The 18,225-nt window shown below is 44.3% G+C and overlaps 4 protein-coding genes across 10 annotated transcripts in view; all 4 read left to right on the forward strand.

Annotated features, from left to right (window-relative positions):
- The window catches only part of PRKAR2A (protein kinase cAMP-dependent type II regulatory subunit alpha), a 63,295-nt gene extending 52,359 nt beyond the window's left edge, over window positions 1-10,936 (forward strand). The window contains exons 7-11 of the mRNA XM_027882300.1: window positions 602-703; window positions 2,520-2,594; window positions 5,571-5,636; window positions 6,233-6,371; window positions 6,888-10,936. Of these exons, the coding sequence (XP_027738101.1) occupies window positions 602-703; window positions 2,520-2,594; window positions 5,571-5,636; window positions 6,233-6,371; window positions 6,888-7,021 (516 nt within the window). The 3' untranslated portion in view covers window positions 7,022-10,936. The remainder of the gene's footprint in view (window positions 1-601; window positions 704-2,519; window positions 2,595-5,570; window positions 5,637-6,232; window positions 6,372-6,887) is intronic.
- A 1,506-nt stretch (window positions 10,937-12,442) lies between these two features.
- Window positions 12,443-15,189, forward strand: RPP14 (ribonuclease P/MRP subunit p14). The gene is made up of 5 exons (XM_027882231.1): window positions 12,443-12,531; window positions 12,623-12,707; window positions 13,500-13,576; window positions 14,163-14,241; window positions 14,860-15,189. Exons 1-5 carry the CDS (start codon window positions 12,443-12,445, stop codon window positions 14,914-14,916), a joined length of 387 nt encoding a protein of 128 aa, XP_027738032.1. The 3' UTR covers window positions 14,917-15,189.
- HTD2 (hydroxyacyl-thioester dehydratase type 2) lies at window positions 14,913-15,597 on the forward strand. Its single transcript, XM_027882302.1, has one exon. It carries the CDS (start codon window positions 14,939-14,941, stop codon window positions 15,464-15,466), a length of 528 nt encoding a protein of 175 aa, XP_027738103.1. The 5' UTR covers window positions 14,913-14,938; the 3' UTR covers window positions 15,467-15,597.
- Window positions 15,598-17,433: 1,836 nt separating this feature from the next.
- The window catches only part of PXK (PX domain containing serine/threonine kinase like), a 35,792-nt gene continuing 35,000 nt past the window's right edge, over window positions 17,434-18,225 (forward strand). For all 7 annotated transcript variants that reach the window (XR_003571089.1, XM_027882292.1, XM_027882293.1 and 4 more), the window contains exon 1: window positions 17,434-17,656. Coding sequence is in view for 6 of the 7 variants with exons in the window: in XM_027882292.1 (XP_027738093.1) it covers window positions 17,555-17,656 (102 nt within the window). In the remaining variant the exon portion in view is untranslated. The remainder of the gene's footprint in view (window positions 17,657-18,225) is intronic.

Consider the following 18,225-nt stretch of genomic DNA (forward strand, 5'->3'; position numbering starts at 1 on the left):
TGGAACACGCGGACAGGTGGCAGTTAGGAAGTGGTCCTTGTAAAAGCTGGCTCTTGGATCCGAGAAGGTGGAGGAGTGAACAAGCCTGCTGCTGTTCCATGTTCTGTTCCTGATCTGTTTGAAAGCAGTGTAAATCTCCCACTTACTTTTGAAATCTGTGGCTCAAGTAGAGAAGAATCCAATTTAGACTTAGTCCTGTAGTTACCTTAAGTCTTGAAAATTCCAGTTTCCACTGCTGTCAGCAGAAAGAGCAAAACTTCTTCACTGTATGCAGAAGCATGGAAGGTATTTGCAAACAGGCAAAGAAAACCTCAGAGCTCAACCCTGAAAAACAGTACAAGATAGACCAAAAGCTGAATTCCTAAATGCTTATCTGAGGAGGATCAGTTCATACAACTCCCTGTTTTTCAATTTGTTATTGCCAGAAGTGCTCTCAGAGGAGCTGTTGCAGTCACTGTTGTGGTGGATATGGTATCAGTTTAACAGCTGGTTTCTCAACCCCATCTTTTGCTGTAAATACTAGTTCATGTTTGTCAGTTCTTTAAACAGGGAACATTTAAGTGAAGAGAAATAATGTATTTTTCTGTGCTGTGTCTTGCAGGATCGAGTGACATTCAGAAGAATTATACTGAAAAACAACGCAAAGAAGAGAAAGACATATGAATTATTTATTGAGTCGGTGCCCCTTCTCAAATCCTTGGAGGTAAAGCTTCTCAGAGACATCCACATCAAATTCTTGCATTAGCAGTAGCTCCACACTCACTGTTTCTGCTACGTCAGAAATCTGTATGACTTTTCCTTAGAACAAAATATTAAGAGCTCCTTTGGTATCACATTTATTACACAACTTAATTTTCATTGTTGAAGTTGTACATTGCTTTTTTTTTTCCAGACCCTTTATTCATCATAAGCAATTTGCTGATTTTTATCTGTCTGATTTTTTAGAAAAATCTTTCCACAACCCTCCTTCTCCCCTCTAAACAAAAAAAAACCCATGTACACAAAGTGCAGATTGAAACTCAGGGCTGTGGTTTCCTTTGAGGGTGAGATGTTGAAGTAATGATACAGTCATTGGGATATTTGGCCTTATCAGCCATGAATGATTTTAAATTTGAGACAAAAGTTGTGGGATGTCGTAGGTTTTGCTTTAATCTTAACTGATATTCAGGAGGTAAATTAAGAACAGGCTAAAGGAGCTACCTGGGGACACAATGACAGGTGTCACAGAGTGTGTGGGGCACAGCTTCAGGAACAACTGCCAATTGTCACTTCTGTTGACGCAACCTGTGTCTTCAGAGGGCTCTTGGAACCGACCAACCTGCTTTGACATTAGAATGTGTCTGCCCTTGCCTTACACCATAATTTAGCTTTTCTTTGTGTTCTCATGATAAAAAATCTTTCTCATCATTTATCTGTAGTATTTGAGAAAAGCTCTTAATCCCTTTGGGAGAAGATTACAAAATTGCCAAGTATCATTAGGTGTGAATAACAACCTCTAGTACAAATGATTTTGGACATATATTGTAGCTGTGGAAGGGGTAAATTACACAACACTTTCTTCCTCAGTGCCTGGCTTAAACTGGTTCCATCAATGTGACTGTTTTTTTCTTGAGAACAGAAATGACTCAAATATTTAAAGATACAGAAAAATAACTCATTAGCACTGGAATGGCTTTTTGTATGACACACTGCAGTTGAATCATGCATGGACCAGATTTTGATTTCTCAAACATAGGCAAGATTAAGGTGCATTTGGGGAATGAATGGATTGATTACAACTGAATCATCTGTTGAATTTTAACAGTAGAATTTTCTTCCTTTCTTGGTATGTTCTTTTATGCTGCTCTGAAGCAATAAAATTGTTTTGTGGGATTCTAGATGGGCTGTGGGAAACACTGGAGATAATTATAGCTGTTCTTTTTCTCCTTCCTGATTATGAAGAGTCAAGCTGTTTTGTGGCATGTCAGATAGTGCCTCCTGCCCTTGCTGCTGGACATCCTGGCTGCAGTGCCTGCTCATGCTTCACAGCCCTTGTCCTTTACATATTCCCTTCCTCCCCACACTAGGAATGAGTTTTGGGACAAACCCTGCCCCGTACATATTCAAGTATAAAGTGATTAAAATATTTTGAAATTATGTTGCTGGTGTTTCTCATCGAAGGTAGTTTATGACATTCTTCTGAGTGCTTTCTTCAAATTTCAACTGAATATTTAAGGAAGTGATTTCCCCTCACACCTGCCTTGTTGCTCTAAACAAGCCAAATCAATTATATTTTAACTTTGCAGGTAAAAAAAGGACAGGGATGGAACATTAACAAATTTTCTTTCCATGTTGATTATGGTATCTTGGGAACTGTGTTGAGTACTATGACGATATCATTTTGGGGCTATACTTATAAATTGTGTGTTTGTGTGTCTAGTGAATGCCTCTTCATTTCAGGAGAGGTTGTAGAGATTCAGGAGAGTTCACAGAGATGAGCTATAATTGATTATTGTTTCCAATTTTCCTCTTTGTTCCAGGCATCAGAGCGAATGAAGATAGTGGATGTTATAGGAGAGAAAGTGTACCAAGATGGGGAACGTATCATTTCTCAGGTACTTGAACTCTAAACTTCTCTTTATCATTCTCCTTTCTCTGCTTCCTTTTTTTCTGTGTGGAATTGACTTATAGAATCTTATTACTTGGACCAACTTGGCACTTATTCTTTAATACTTCCAATTTATTTATTTATTCACTTCTTGAATGTTTGGGGGATGGACAGTGTGTGTTTTGCTGCAAATTTATTCTACTACTTTAGTTTCTGGGTCTTTCTTCTCTTACCTGTGTTTTCTAAATGGTCTTTGCAAGGTTTCAAGAGGAGTGTGCCTTCAGGAGCTGAAATTATCTGCCTATGCAGTTTTCCATGAAAGCCCCCAGCTAGAAATTTCCTAGGCCCCTATGACCAGATCAAAAAAGGAATCACAAGCACGTAGTAAAGGCATCTCTAATGCCTAGGTCTGACTGAACAACAGAAACAAACAATTCAACATGAGTATGGTTTGAATGAAAATAAATGAAGTCATTGGAACGTTTACCTGGCTGGACCCAAACCAGTTTCCTATTCTAAGAACTGTCAGGGTTAACTAAACCCACTGTTTTTCTTGATGCTTTTAGAAAGAGTATTTCAGTGGTGTGGTCTGGCTCAGATGACAGCCTGTGGTGGTTGGTGTGTGTTTTGTCTGCTGCAACAGATCAAGGCTGGAGTGGTGGAAAATGAGCTGTAGAATTCGAGCTCAAGCTGTGTGGGGTTTTTTTTGGAACACTGTTACTGATGAAACAACGGGATTTTGTGTCAAGTTTAGCTTAGGGTTGCTGTGTTGCAAAAGTGCTGTAGTTAAGTAGAATTTAATTTAAGAAAGTCCTTGGCTTACCTGGAATTGCAGGTTTTTGGTTACAACCGTTGTTCTTGTTTTATAAACAGAATATGACTCCTTGATAACGTCTTGAATAATTAATCTTAATTACTTGCAATGTCAGATAACTGGATGCAGGAAACTTTAGTTTGCTGATAACTGAATACTGTTAAATTACTTATCTCCAAAAATACCCTCAGTTTTGTAAGTTGAAACTCTTGTTGCTTAAGACTCTGAGAAGACTGAATTCTCAGCAAAATCAGAGCTTATAAATCAGTCTCAAAACTGGGAACTCACACCATCAGTGATCCAATTACACAGTTGGTTCTAATCTTTTGTAATAACTGAATTAAGGACAAGGATGTAATTATACTTAAAAGGAGGATTAATAGTCTGGATAGGTCTGGTAGTACACTGCTAGAGATGATGGAGTTCTAAGCTTGGAAAAGATGTGATAGCTCTTACACTGCAGCACTTGCATCCATTCCACAAACCCCTTTCCCCCTTTTCTCTTGTGGATAATTTTGCATTTTAATTACCCTTCTGGAATTTGGCCCTTCATTTAAGGGCAGTAAGCTTTAAAGCACTTGAAAATTGTTAGTATTGTTACGAGGATGTTTCCCACTCAGTTTATTTCCATTCTTTTAGAAAAACTGTTATTTAAGTACTTATTCTTTCAGAAGTGTGCTGGGAGTATTAGCTCATGTTGTGATAGATGGCAATGGTGAATGAAAAGCTTTGCACTGGATGACTTATGACCACCCCCAGGAAGCTCAGCTAAAGACCTAATTTATTCTGTAACTCCGTGTTTAAATCTTGCATCATTTTCTCCCAGCCCATGTTTCACACTTGGGTTGTAACTACCTCCATCCTTTCCATCTCATTCATCATCTGCTTGCCCACTTGACTTAATGTCAGATTTATCTCTCTTATTTCAGTTTTTTTTGCTGAGCTGCTGCCATTCCCTTATCAGTTCTTTTTCCAGCCTCTGTCTCCCTGAAGCCTTTAGTCCCTTTGCTTGTGATTTATAGCAGGAGGCATGTGCTTGATCTCTGCTCTGACTTCCAGCCCTATGCCAAACCCACAGGGGCTCATACAGAGAGGGAAAGTCCTCTCTGTTACAGGTGAAACTTTCAAATTAGGTGCTGGCAAAGCTCTCCAGAGCAGATGTAAACTGGGATCTGCTGAAGGTTTGCAGTGGAGTGGAGATTGAGAGATGTGAAGAAGGTTCTAGAAACTCACAGAATTGCAGAATGACTGAGGTTGAAAGGGAGCTCTGGAAGTCACCTTGTCCAAACCCCCCTGTTCAAGCAGGGCCACGGAGAGCCTGTTGCGCAGGACTGTGTTCAGATGACTTTTGAAGATCCCAACGAACAGAGAATTCAGAACCTTTCTGGGTGTGCTTGGTCACTTTCGCAGTGACTTTTTCATAGAAACAGCTGGATTGGACTAAACCACAGTTCTTTAATTCAACACCTTGTGGTATCTTTCTAGAACTTGATATAAAATGGCTATCAGTTTTTATTTTCTCCAACCTGCCCCGATGTGACTGATTTTCCATTAATGGTGTGATGCTGAGTGCTTTATTCCTTATCGTTCTCACTACATTTGTGGAGCCATTGCATCATTCCTCATGTAGATGGCTTGCATTGTGGATTTGCCTTTCTGTAAACTATCCTCCTCTTCCTTTCTATGTTTGTGCTCCTCAAATGCAGCTATTCTTGATTCTTCTATCTCCTGCTATTTTACCATGAATTGACTGAGCTCATACTTAGTTTAATGGATCTTTTTTTGTGCTGAATCTAGAAACACAGTCACTAAATCGGTGTTTTATTAAAATTTGCCTCTGAAAATTCTAGACTCTGCTTAGTTTCACAACTGGCTACTTCTGTCAAGATCAGAAGGTTTGCACTTACGTGATTTTGCTTTATATCATCAATCTCCTTTGTGTTTCCCTTTCCTCCTGCCCTCACACTGGATGACATGCACTAATAGTTACTTCCCTGTGGATTCCTCTAGGTATTACCCAGTCACCTTTTAATGTCAGGAATTTGAATATTTGTCAATTCTAGCAGATCTCTGCACAAGGCCTAGTTCAAAGTGAATGAGTTAATACCATTTATACATACTTTCACAGTCAAGTGAAAAATAATTTATTTTACCTTTTCCTCTTCACAGGGCGATAAAGCAGATTGTTTTTACATTGTAGAATCTGGTGAAGTAAAAATCTTGATTAAAAGCAAGGTGAGTGCAAATTGAATGATTAAGCTTTAGGTCAATCCCTTATTTGATTGATGAGTACAAGAGATTTGAAAAAACCTACCCTGACTTATTTTAATATATTATTTTGTGATGTTTATCATCATTACTCATGTGATGTATGTTGTAATTCCCATACCTGAAGTTAGTTTACTGAAGTAGGAAAGTCTTTTGCTGCTCTGCAAACTAACCTGACAAACTCTCCCTGGCCTTAAGGGTGGAGATAAAACTGTTCCTCTGTCATTACAGAAAGCTGTAGCTTAGAAAAAGTGGGGTCTGTTATCTCTAGTGACATACTGGATGTCGGCATTTAAAGCAGCCTTGGGGAACAGCTTGTGGTAGATGATAAAGGCTGTGTTAGGTTAATTTAACAGTAAATACCTGCCAGTCTCAACACTTGTGGGCTGGCACATGCTCTTCTTATTGTGGTGTTGAGGTGTTTGACCAGCACAGGCTTGGGAATCGCTGGGTTAAAGGCCCTAAACCAATGAGCTGTTGCACGTGTGTAAGGTGTGTGGGGTGAACTGCAGCCTTGTACAAGGACAGAACTGTGCAAATAATGAAACTGCACTGTTTGACAGACTATGACGAGTAAAGAAGCTAACCAAGAAGTGGAGATTGCCCGGTGTCACAGAGGGCAGTATTTTGGAGAGCTTGCACTTGTTACCAACAAACCCAGAGCAGCCTCTGCCTATGCTGTTGGGGAGGTCAAATGTTTAGGTAAGCAGATGTTCTGTGTTTCCAATTACCCTTTTCTGGTCTTTGCTTGTCTCATGGACCATGCCTGAGTGAGCAGCTATTCAAAACCCAGCAACCTTTTGCTGACTGGCAGTCAGACACCAGAAGCCAGGGGCAGGGGCTGGAGCAGGGCTGCACATGGAAGTCAGAGAAGCACCTCTGCTTCCTTATGGCAGATTCTCTATTTTCTGCGTGTTGCATGTACTCTCTGAAGGGCATTGGCTTCTTGTGTACAGCTTGTTTGTCACACACACCCTTCAGGTGATCTTTTAATGCCAGTGTGGGACGTATTTTGCTTCTGTATTTGTCCTTGAGGTCAGGTTTGTATTTCATTAATTTTGTTTCTACAAATAACAGTACAGAGGGAAATCAGAGACATGATTTCTATTCCTGACCTGAGTGAGTTGGACTGGAGGTCTGTTCTGAATTCAGAAACCAGATGAGTGTGTGGTGTCCTTTTTGACAAATGATAGTGTTTTCACCTCTGTTCCTTTGCAGTCATGGATGTGCAAGCGTTTGAGCGGTTGCTTGGACCCTGCATGGACATTATGAAGAGGAATATAACACATTACGAGGAGCAACTGGTGGCAATGTTTGGCTCTAGCATGGACCTATTGGATCCAGGGAATTAGGCACAGGGTACCTCAATGCCTTCTTAGTTCAAGACACAGAAAAGCCTCCTATCAGCAACACAACTCACAAGGACAACGGACACTATGGAACAGTTACTGCTGCTGTTTTCTTGGGCATTTTAGAAACCATAAGTCTCAGCACAGATGGATTGCTCACTCCCTGCCTCCACTTTGCTGCTGATACTTCATTATTAGACCTAGATTAAAGATGATTCTAACCCTATGTTCACTTACTTGGTTCAGAATGGCATCTGTCCAACAGTTCAAGTGCCTGATACGAAACCCAAAGTGTGCAAGATATAGAAGCCTCCTTCCTTCTGGGTGTTACTGTTGGGATAAATTTTCCAATCAGATTCTGTAGTGGGAGGTTGCCTGTTCTGCAGAGGCAGCCCGTGGAATACAATCCGTTCATGGGCTTATTACCTTCATACGATGCTTTCCTTACACAATGTCAAATTCGCTTTTAATTGTAGCATCTGGTTTTGAAGTTAAAGTATCAATGGAGCCAGTGAATAAGATGGCACTGAAATTTCTGTCCACCTGCTGAAAGTGGCAGGTACTAAATAGCTCTTTAAACCAAGTAAACCGATCTGGGGACATGGGAGAGTCTGCTTAGCATCCGAATGCAGAAAATGAAGCATTACTATATTTTAAGTGTTTTCTGAGCAGCAAAGACAATTGTTTTACTCTATGCTGCCCAAAAAAGTGCAGTGGTTCAGATCAAATGGCCTGAAAGTGTCATAATTGTCATCTCCCCAAACTTGTTCCTTGTTCCCGACACTGAGTACATTTTATGGTGGTGAGATCACAACGTATGACCTTCTCTTGCTTACAGAAATCCTTTATACTGCTAGATTTCCCAGGGCACAGTTGTTGACTGGGTCAGTTTTAAAGCTTTTTAAGGAGGTGAATGTTTTGTAATTTAAATGAAGACTACTTCTGTACTTGTTTACAGGAGCTTCCCCCAGTCCTAACATTTCACAGTATTCTAACTTCATTAGACACTTGGATGCTTCCAAATACCATGTTGATTTGCTAAACTTTTCAAAAGTTGGCAACATTTGACTTTGTGAAGCAAATGTCTTTGCTAACTACGCAGTTGGTGTGTTTGAGGAGTCTTTTTGGTCTAGGTGATAACTAAGCTAATGATGTTTATCTAAAATACTTGTTAAATTTGCAGCATTTATTAGGTAGATTCTGTTTCTATAGCTTTAATGACCTTAATTGGCATATGGCTGAGATTTTATCAAGAGTATTATCTAAATAAGAATCAGACCATAAGAAGGACATTTTTATGGTGTACAAACAGAATATTTATATTAAGACATTGATTTTGGAGGTAATAAATCTAGTGACCCTTTGAATTTGCATTCTTCCGCTGCTCATGCAAAACATACTGGTGTTCTATGGGGTTATAAAATTTAATTGTGGATGCTAGTGTAACAGAACCTGCTCTTTTTATTCATGGCCATGTGAGCAAGAATGGAAGGATGCTAATCTTGAATTCCTGCTTTTAGTTATCACAGTGGACGTTTCTCTGAGGCACGAGATGCTTAGCAGCAACTCTAAGTTGATTTCTGGACACTTCCCTCTCCCCACCCCCCCAAATGGATTTTCCTCCCATTTCCTGCAACATGAGCAAGATGGAAAGTTGATCAATTTGAATGGCTGTTGTCCAGTTACTGTAATTTCAGTCATATTTTTATATAATGCAAATGATTTGTAATGGACACCACTGATCTCGGTGTTTCCATATTATTAAAGTCCTGGTTGTGATGTCTAGTGGCTGTTCTAACTGCATGTATTTTAGAACAGTGAATTTCCCTTGCTTTCCTGGGCTGTTTCTTTGTCATAAATTACAGCCAAAGAAGCAGCAAGTACTTCTCATTCATGCTTCCAAGGTTTAACACCAAAGACAAAAGTAATTCTTTTGATTACAGAATTAAAAAGCAAACAGACCCTCTAATAAACTCAAAACAAGCCAACAAAAAACCCACAAAAAACCAAGAAGAGATGAAAAAACCCACTCATCAGGTTCTTGCAGTGATAACAGATTTAACTTTAAGATTCTTTGGGCTCCATGACAAGCGTCTTTCTGAAGCCAGCTCGTGACTGTCCTGTGAACCAGACATAAACTGTTCTCTGAACGAGTGTGAGTTTCTGTGCTGCCTAAACTGTCATGTGAACTAAACAGACAATTGCTGTGAATAATCACCAGCTGGCCTTTGTTGCTCCCAGGCAGAATATCCTCTCTTTTATCCAGAGGAGCCTGGCAGGTTGGGCTGCCTTACAGATGAATTTTGGTTCTTACAGCCTTTGGTTCTCTTGCAGGACAGGACTGTAACCTCAGCACAGGCAGACATGGGCAGTTGTTCTGAAGCTTAACCAAAAATCAGGCGAGGCTGATGTTAGATTCTTGAGATATTTCTGCCTGGAAGGGAGGATTTGATGGCTTCTGGAAGTGAAAGGATAATATGAGAATTTAAAATCAAAAATTGGGATCCCATGTGAGCAAGAACAAGCGTTTGAAGTTTTGCCTTTCTCTGGGCTCCCTGGAGCAAAGGCACAGTGGGCAATGCCATCCTGCACCCAGGGTCTGTGCAGCAGAATTCCATGGTGTAGAGAGGCAGCTGACCTTGAGCTGAAAGAGAACGTGCTACTAAGAAAGCTCATCCATTTAAGAGCTGTAATGTGCAATATGCCTGATTGATGTGGTTTAACCAACCTGTTCTGTACAGTTTTGGAGCATGAAGATAGTGAGAGAAGCTTTAGTAAGATACTCAGTATTGGCAGGAATCTGGTTAGAGCACCAGCAGTGAGCAAAGCTGGAAGGTGTGAGTGGTGATACCAAGTCCACGGAGTGAGTGGGAGTACCTCTTTGTGACCATCTGCCCCATCCCTGTATTCAGCTCGTTCCTTTTCACTTTGTTCATTGCAGTTGTTGTAGAGAACAAGCCCAGGTGTTTTGTTACCACTCAGTGTTCAGTAAATCTGCCATGGAGTCTCTGAAATTGGCACTAGAGAGAGATCTAGTTTTTAATAAAAGAGCTCAGCAGCAAAGTGGGCACAGAGGATCATGTCTTCAAGGCCTAGAGAAAGACAAGTCTCCTGTTTGTGATTCCCTGCTTGTGATTGTGGTGAAGTCAGTGAGAGGAGCTTTCAGTGGTCAAATATCCTGGCATATGGTATTTCTGTCTAATGTCACAGCACAGGTAAAAGAACAAAAAAGGGCAAAAGTGCTCTATTTTTAGAAACAAAAGTGCAAAACTTAAAACTTTAAAACAAAACTTTAAAAACAAAGTGCAATTTTGCACAGAGGGCAACAAAACCCCAAATCCCTTTGAATGTCACTTCCATTCTTTCTTTTTTTAGTTGGCTGAAAGCAGACTCTTGTTCTTGACATGTATTTGTAAACTAGTCTTGCCAAAATACAAACACGTTGGGTTTTTTCACTCCAGATGATTTTCGTTGTTACGGTTATTGCTGATCATTTTAGCTTTTTTTCAAACCGTGTATTTTATTTCAAGAGGCCTTCCCTGAGGATTTCCTCCTGGAGCTCTGCAGCACTCCACTGCTATTTTGAGAGACAAGAGGAAGTCACTAACCTCACAGGAGACACTCAGCTTAGCTGGCTGGAGCTAATAATGCGCTACTAATTTTCCTCTGTGGGGCAGGAGGGGAATTGAATTCTGCATAAAGTTGCTACCTCAAGGCTCCAAGTGCTTTTAAAGGTCTTTCACTTGGGAGAATTTATTAAGACAGTTCTTAAAATTAGTCTGTTCTTTTGAGTTAAATGTTTTTTTAATTAATTCATTGAGGGACCCTTATTTTAATTCATTTTACTTTTAGTACTTGATTCTCAAAGGATGAGCAGCTGCGAAGTTTGGTTCTTGCACTGTAGTGTTGAACATGAAAGAAAAATATCTGCCAAAAAAACCCATATGGTTTTAACAAGTTAAACCACTCTGGGGTTCAGCTTCACTTTTGGTTAATAAAAAACTGACCTGTTGTGTCCAGCCTTCCTGTACAGTCCTGTGTGTGCTCGTTATTGACTCACTGCAGCTGACACAGCCCCAGCCTTACAGCAGCTCCCTGGATGCACTCAGGGTGCCTGAGGTTCTGTAGCTTCTGTTGCCAGAGCCTCATGGGGAGCAGCACTCGCCCTCCTGCAATAACCAAAAGAGATTTATACAGCACCTGACCTCCAAGTTTTGCTGTTTGGCGATAAAATTTTACTAACATCTAAAAAATAATACCATCTTCTGTGGGTATTGTTGGTCCTAGTAAAATTGACTACTCTGATTAAGTCTGCCAGATTATCATAGAACTGATTTATTGAACATTGCAGTAACCAGTTCTTGGTTCCCACAAGAAACGTTATATTCCTGAAGGTCTCTTGTTGGTCTGCATTTACATCTACTGAATTTTATAGCTGCCTTTTATTTAACCTAACTAACAACCTGAAAACTGCTTCGGTACATGTGAAATAATACTTGCTTTTGCTGAAATATTTTTTTCTGAATGTTTGGTGTTTTATGTACAGTTTTTAAGTTAGTCTGGGAGTGGAGTTCAGGTGGATTGTTGTGCTAAACCTGAGAAAGCTCTGGTGGAATAACAGGGGGACCTTTGCACAGACTGAGCAGTGTGATGGCAAAGGCCATTGGTGTCCTTTGAGTCTGATGACTCAAACCCATCAGATCAGGCTATTGCAGTGTTACCCTGCTGGGGTCCATACCAATTCCTGGGTAAACCTTTCTGTAAAAGAAGGAAGGTTCTGTGAAGTTCTTTTGCAGGGGCTAATGTTTCATCATTTCAGCAGAGCAGAGATTCTGCCATCCTTTCTGCTGTTTCTCTCCCAAGGACATATTTCACACCGATCTTTAGATCCAGGTACAAGGTACTAAAATTACGTTATTTTATCTCCTCAAGTAGGTGTTGAGCTGCCAGCAAATCTGTTTCAGCTGCGTGTACTGCAAAGCAGAGGCTGGGATAACACAATGCCTTCAGTGTTTGTGACCTGTCACGGTGTCAGGCATCGCCTTCACCAGGACGGCGCTGCCTCGGGAACTGCATCGTGACCACCACGCTTGTTTGAAGGGGAAGCGAAGGAGCATCTCTGCGTGCCGCTCTCCCAACGGCGCAGTGCAGCGCTCGATATTTGCCTTTCCAAAGATAAAACGTCGCGTGTAGCGCTTGGAAACACCGTCTGTTCCCGCAGCTTCCCCGAGATCCCTGTCCGACCCAGACGCCGCCCGTGTGCCGGGCTGCGCTCGGCTGTCCCCTCACGGCGCGCCCGGGGCTCGGCGGGGCCGCGCGGTTGCCATGGCGACGCTGAGCGCGCGCGGCCGCCGCGCGGAAGGGGCGGGCGAGCCACCATTGGCCGGGCGGGGGCGCGCGCCCAGGGGCGGGGCCGGGCCGGCCATGGCGGCGCGCGCGGAGCCGCCGCCGGCAGAGTTCGAGCGGCGCGTGCTGCGGAGCGCGGCCCCGCACCACTATCTGCGCGTGCGCCTGTGAGTGCCCCCGCACACCCCCCAGAGCCCCCGGCCCGCCCGGACCCCCCCCCGACCCTCCTCAGATCCCTCTCTGCTCTGTTTCCCGCAGGGAGCTGCCCGACGGCGGGGCCCGGCCGAACGCCGCGCAGTTCAAGCAGCTAGTGGTGTCGGCGCTGAGGGAGCTGCACGGAGAGGTGGTATCGGGACCAGGATCGGGATTGGGGTCGGGGTCCCTCCCTCGGCTGACGGCTCCGCGCCGGGAGAGCCTCGGGGGAGCGGCCTGTTGCCTGCCCTGTGTCCCCCGGCACAGCAGGGCAGTGTCCGAGCGGGGGGGCGGGCCGAGGGGCAGGAGAGGCGGGATGAGTGTCCTCGGTTTGCCGCTCCCCTAACCGGGTACCTGCTCCCCAGCCCACGCTGTAATTGCTCCCAGTGATGCCGGGCTGCACGTCTCAGTTCAGTGTCCATGGTCAAGTGGCTCCAGTCATCCCTGGAAGTGCTCAAGGCCAGGCTGGATGGGGGCTTTAGACAACTTGGTCTAGTGGAAGGTGTCCCTGGCAGGGAATTGGAACGAGACGATCTTTAAGGTCCCTTCCACCTCAAACTGTTCTTTGATATCCGGTTTTTAGAATTTGGAGTATTGATGCTTTTGCTATAGGGAGGCTTTAGAACGAGAACTTTGGGAAGGGAAAAGCTTTGTGAATGGGAAATCCACAGTACTGTTCTTGCTCTGTTTACAATATTGCTGGGTGGCTTTAAGCAGGTCACATCACCTGTGGGTCCATGTTTCTCCATCTGTAGTGTGGAAATAAGTGGCTTCTATCTAAAGAACTCTTGAGAGGGAAGGTGCTGTTTATTTGTAACTGAAACACTCCTTTGAGATTTGAGTGAAATTATAATATGATGTAACATGCTGGGTGTGAAATCACTTGCTTTATAAACCACTATAAGAATAGAATGGTACTTATTAAATGACTTTTTTTTGATAGGTTGGAGCAGCTTTGCCTGTTGATGTTTTAACATATGAGGAAAAAACTCTATCTGCCATATTAAGAGTTATTAGCAGGTAAGGTGCAGTCAGTACACGCTTCTGATACTGCCATGAAAGTATTTTTTGTAAGAAAACCAGAACTTCTGAGCTAAGAAAGGTCTTTGAAGAATTAAGCCTAACTTGCAGATATTTGCATACAGCACGGAGAAAATAATTACTGAGATATAACTTCATGGATCAGTATGTTATTCCTGCTTTAAACAATGATGGTTTAAATGGTCTTAAGACAGGAACTAAGGACCATCGAAATATATGGCTTTAAATTGCTTTGTATAGTAAAAGTCAGAATGAGTACTGTAAATAGTGAAGATGACTGCAGGTGAATCAGGGGAAGAAGGAGTTTAAATGCACAGAGACAACAAGAACAGGTGAAGTGAACTTGAAGAGGTTACAGCACATATCTCTTTGTCGAAGACAAGAAACCGCAGCCACTACAATAACCCTTCAGGAATAGTGTTGCTACCAGAACTCGCTGGTGAATTTACTTGCTGTTAAACTCAGTTAAGATGTCATTACTCTTAGTGTAACATTTTTATTTAAATGTATGTTGCAGGAAAACTGATAAAATTTTATTAATATATTTTATTTTCTTTTTACTTAGTGGCCTTGTCAAGCTGTGGAGTGCTCTAACCTTGCTGGGCTTCTACCAGAACAGGAGGTGTGCCTTCCGGGTGCTGCAGGTAAAGCCTTGCAGGGCTTGGTGGCCTCCCCCAGATGTCTGGCTCTAATTTTGGCTGTCTGTCTGAGCATGCTGCCTCTTCACAGAGAGGTGGCCTAGATGCAAAAATGCCTTGGTTTGGGAGTGAAATGCTTTTCAGTGCAGGCGTGTGGGCCTGTGTTTGAGCAGTTCACACCTTATAATAAATCTTGGAAGATGTGACGGTAGTGGCTGTCCCATTATTTTATGGTTTCAGCCCAGTGACAAGTCCTGATGTCATTAATACATCTGCAAGAAAATAATGTCTGGCAAGTTTTGTTTATGGACCACACGTTGGTCCTGTCTTTTATTTCCTCTACCCCGTTTCTTCCCTTTCTAATAGTCACTGTTAACAGACCTTACGAACGTGCACTTCCAGAGCTTATTTTTTTCAGGAGGATGCTGCTAAATACAATGGGTTCTGAGAGTTCTTTGTCTCTGAAGCCATGACTGGACAAAAATCTGCTAGGGCATAGCTCTAAGTTTCTAATCGTTCATGTGAAAGGAAAATTTAGCTATTTTCACATTTGAGTGCAATTGTTGGTGATTTTTTTTCAAGGCTTTAGTTTGTTGTTGTTTGTTTTTGTTTTCCCCAAAACAGACATCTCCGTTTCTTCTCGCATTATCTGGCAACAGTAGAGAACTAGTCCTGGACTGAACGTGGTTGTTGGTTTGGTAGTATGAAGCAGAAGTTTCTGGAGATGTTGCAGCCCTTCGGGCGTGGAATTTCTGGAGGAATGTTCCGACAAAGAGCCTTGACAAAGCTAACGTTTATCAACTCACTGCTTGGACATCCAGCACTTCAAAGTTTACACATAAAAGTTGGAGACAAAGCTGAACTTACCAAAGCTTTTACACAGAATGATGTTGTTACTTTTTCCTGCTTAACGGGTGACACAAATCCTTTGCATTTAAATGAAGAGTTTGCAAAGAAGTCTCGGTTCGGGAGACCTGTTGTACATGGAGTTCTGATCAATGGACTTATTTCTGCAGTTCTAGGTACTAAAATGCCTGGTCAAGGGTGTATATTTCTCTCCCAAGAGATCCGGTTTCCAGCTCCTTTGTATATTGGTGAAGAAGTCACAGCTGCAGCAGAAGTGAAACGGTTGAAGGGTTCTGTTGCACACATTTCAGTATCATGTCAGGTCAGAGAAAGGGGGAAGACTGTTATGGAAGGGATGGTGAAAGTCATGGTGCCGGACAGTTAGAGCTGTTCATCCTGTGCTACTTTACTGTAAAGGCCAGAAATGCTTGGTTTTGACTTTGTCTTTTTATATGACATCACTGAATCCAGTAAATTTGCAACAAAAAATGCTTGCAAGACAGTGCACAAACTTAATATTGATAGAGCTGCATTAAACCTAAAACTTTTCATTTTCCTCTATGTATTGTCAAGGTGAAACCAGCAGAACCAGGCACTTACTGTGACAAAGAGGCAAAGTGGCTCTGCCACAGTGGGAATTCTGGAGTGGCTGAGGCTGTTCTTTCTGGCAAAATCACTGTCCACACCAGCAAAGTTCAGTTAAAACTTGTTCCTTTTGTACAAAGCAGCTGTACTGCCAACAAGCTCCAGGGGAGGGGACAATGTTGTGTTTAACAAGCGGGACAAAAGTGGAGGTACTGACACACGTGCACTGCAGGATGTGTTGTAATCTGCATGGCAGCTCCTGTGGGTGTTTCCTCTGAAACTTGCTTCCCAGAAGCAGAGTGAAGGCGGCTTTAAAAAAAAATATATTGTCACGACTTGTACTTACTGTGCTTGTGCTCCTGAGGGCAAAACAAGCAGGAACATATGAGTTGAGTACTAACTGTATGGCTTCTCTCTGCTTGCTTGACTGTGTGAACATGCATTCCTCTTTTGGTAAATTCATAACCAGCATGAGATCATGATACACTAAGAGACTTCTTTCAGGAGTGATCGGTGCCATCAGGAATAAGGCCTTCGGTTGGTGGTTCATAATTTTCTGGCAAAGCATCTGTTATGCCCTCTATCTTCTTTGCAGCCAAAATGCATTTGAAACTTTCCTTGACTGCAAATAACCTCAGAAATTTGCTATGAAAAGAGAGTTTGTCCTCATCCTGTGGTGAAAACTACAAAACAGTTGCACTGCCTGAGTGTGCTGCACTCTAACCCCAGGTGTTAGTCACACTGGAGCAGAGGGAGGGGTAATGTTTAAGGTTTTTGACTCCATGCCCTCTTTATCCAAAGCCTGATATTTGGCCTGTTCACAACTTGGAAGTAGTACTTTGGGAGAGCTTTCGTTATCTCTTGTTTGTAGGAGCTTCCCGTTTCCTTTCCTTCTGCCTCGGGTCACTGCCTGTCATGGGCTTGTGCTGTATAAAACACTTTCCCAAAGCAGGCATGCTCCTTTCTCTGTTTCTTATTCACCTTCCTCTCCAGGTGGGAAGTTGACATGTTAATATCTGTTAAAAAAGTGAATCAAACCTGTGCTTGACCTCCTGGGTCATGCACAAGGAGTAGTTTGGGGAGTCAGGATTGCTGTTCCAGCCTGAGATTCAGTTAATGAACCCACCACAGAGCCCATTTTCCTCTCAACGTGGAGCTGCAAGACAGGAGTACAAAAACCAAGCTGTGTCTGATGTAAAAAGTCAAAAGAAAATGCAGACAAGTGTCCAGCTTGTAGGTTCCTGAGTGCTAAGTAGTACTGAAATAGAAAGTTTTTTACGATTCTACAATGAAAGCCAGGTTGTGAAACTCAATTGAACAACTTTAAATGCCTTCTGAAAAAAACCCAAACCAAACCCCAAACACTAAAATCTAGAAATTGAGTAGGAGTTACTGGATGCTATTTGATTATTTTATGATTTTAACCACAAAAAACACCCCGAAGGTAAAGAACAGCAAGCGCACCAGCCCTTTTCAGTCGCCTTCTCTGGGAGGACCAGCAGTGTCTCGGGGTTGTTGCCTTCCACGCTGCTACTGCTCCCATCGGTGCCACTGGAGCACCGAGCGCAGATGACTTGGGCAGAGGGGGGCGGCCACATGTGCTCCGGCCTCCCCTCCCGCTCCCGAGGACGAATCTCCCCGTGTCCCTCCCATCCCACCGTGTCCCCCCATCCCGCCGCCTCCCGGGGCGGGACCGGGTCTCGAACCCGCGGTATCCCGGGGCGGGCGCGGCGCCCCCTGGCGGCGGGCGGTGGCAGCGGCGGGCGGCGGCGCTAAGGCCCCGCGGCGGCGGCGGCGGCGGCGCTGCCGTGTTGACAGCGGCGGCCGCGCCGGGAGCTGCCCCGGGAAGCGGGTTGGCGGCGCCGGTTCTCCCGCTCCCCGCTCCGCTATGGCCTTCATGGAGAAGCCGCCGGCCGGCAAGGTGCTGCTGGACGACACGGTGCCGCTGACAGCGCAGATCGAGGCGAGCCAGAGCCTGCACTCGCACACGGTGAGCGGGGCAGGCCGGGCCGCGGGGGGCGGCGGGAGCGGGGAGAGGGAGCGGGGGGAGCCGGTAACGGGGGGCGCTGGGGAGGGTGAGGGACCTGGCGGGGGCAGCGGGGCCGGGCGAGGGCCTGCGCTGAGCCCGCACAGCGGGGCCGGGGGCGGCGGAGGCGGGGGGGACGCCGGGGCAGTGCGGGGCGGGCGGGGGGGAGCGGTGCGGGAGGAGGCGGCGGGGCCACCACCCCCGGGAGCGGGTTGGAGCGCCCGGGAACCCCTCGGTGGGATGCGGCAGTGCCGCCGCCGCCGCCGCCTGGAGCCGGGGGTCGCTGGACTCGTTCGTCCCCGCCGTGTACGCGGGGTTCCCGTGAGCAGCCGGGCACAGCCCCGGGAGGCTCCGCCGGGGCTCTGCGGGCGCGGCCGGTGCGGGGCTCGGGCTGTCTCGTGTCCGCCCCGAGCGAGGCCCTGTAAGTGGCTGTAATTCCTGCTTTTCTCAGGGTGTTGCAGCCCTTGGAGCGGAGATGGGCTCTGGTTGCCTCATTTCAGTAGCTGCGATGAAGTTACACATGAACGGGCTGC

The sequence above is a fragment of the Empidonax traillii genome, unplaced genomic scaffold (genome assembly GCF_003031625.1).
Source record: "Empidonax traillii isolate 1590-97213 ecotype Southwest subspecies unplaced genomic scaffold, ASM303162v1 scaffold104:size2570737, whole genome shotgun sequence".
Taxonomy (NCBI): Eukaryota; Metazoa; Chordata; class Aves; order Passeriformes; family Tyrannidae; genus Empidonax; species Empidonax traillii.

Excerpts from the sequence above, each read along its gene's own strand:
- RPP14 (XM_027882231.1), top strand. The coding sequence starts at position 12,443 with ATGGCGGCGCGCGCGGAGCCGCCGCCGGCAGAGTTCGAGCGGCGCGTG. Across the intron at positions 12,532-12,622 it reads CACTATCTGCGCGTGCGCCT|GGAGCTGCCCGACGGCGGGG; the intron begins GTGAGTGCCCCC and ends TGTTTCCCGCAG. Across the intron at positions 13,577-14,162 it reads ATATTAAGAGTTATTAGCAG|TGGCCTTGTCAAGCTGTGGA; the intron begins GTAAGGTGCAGT and ends CTTTTTACTTAG.
- HTD2 (XM_027882302.1), top strand. The coding sequence starts at position 14,939 with ATGAAGCAGAAGTTTCTGGAGATGTTGCAGCCCTTCGGGCGTGGAATT.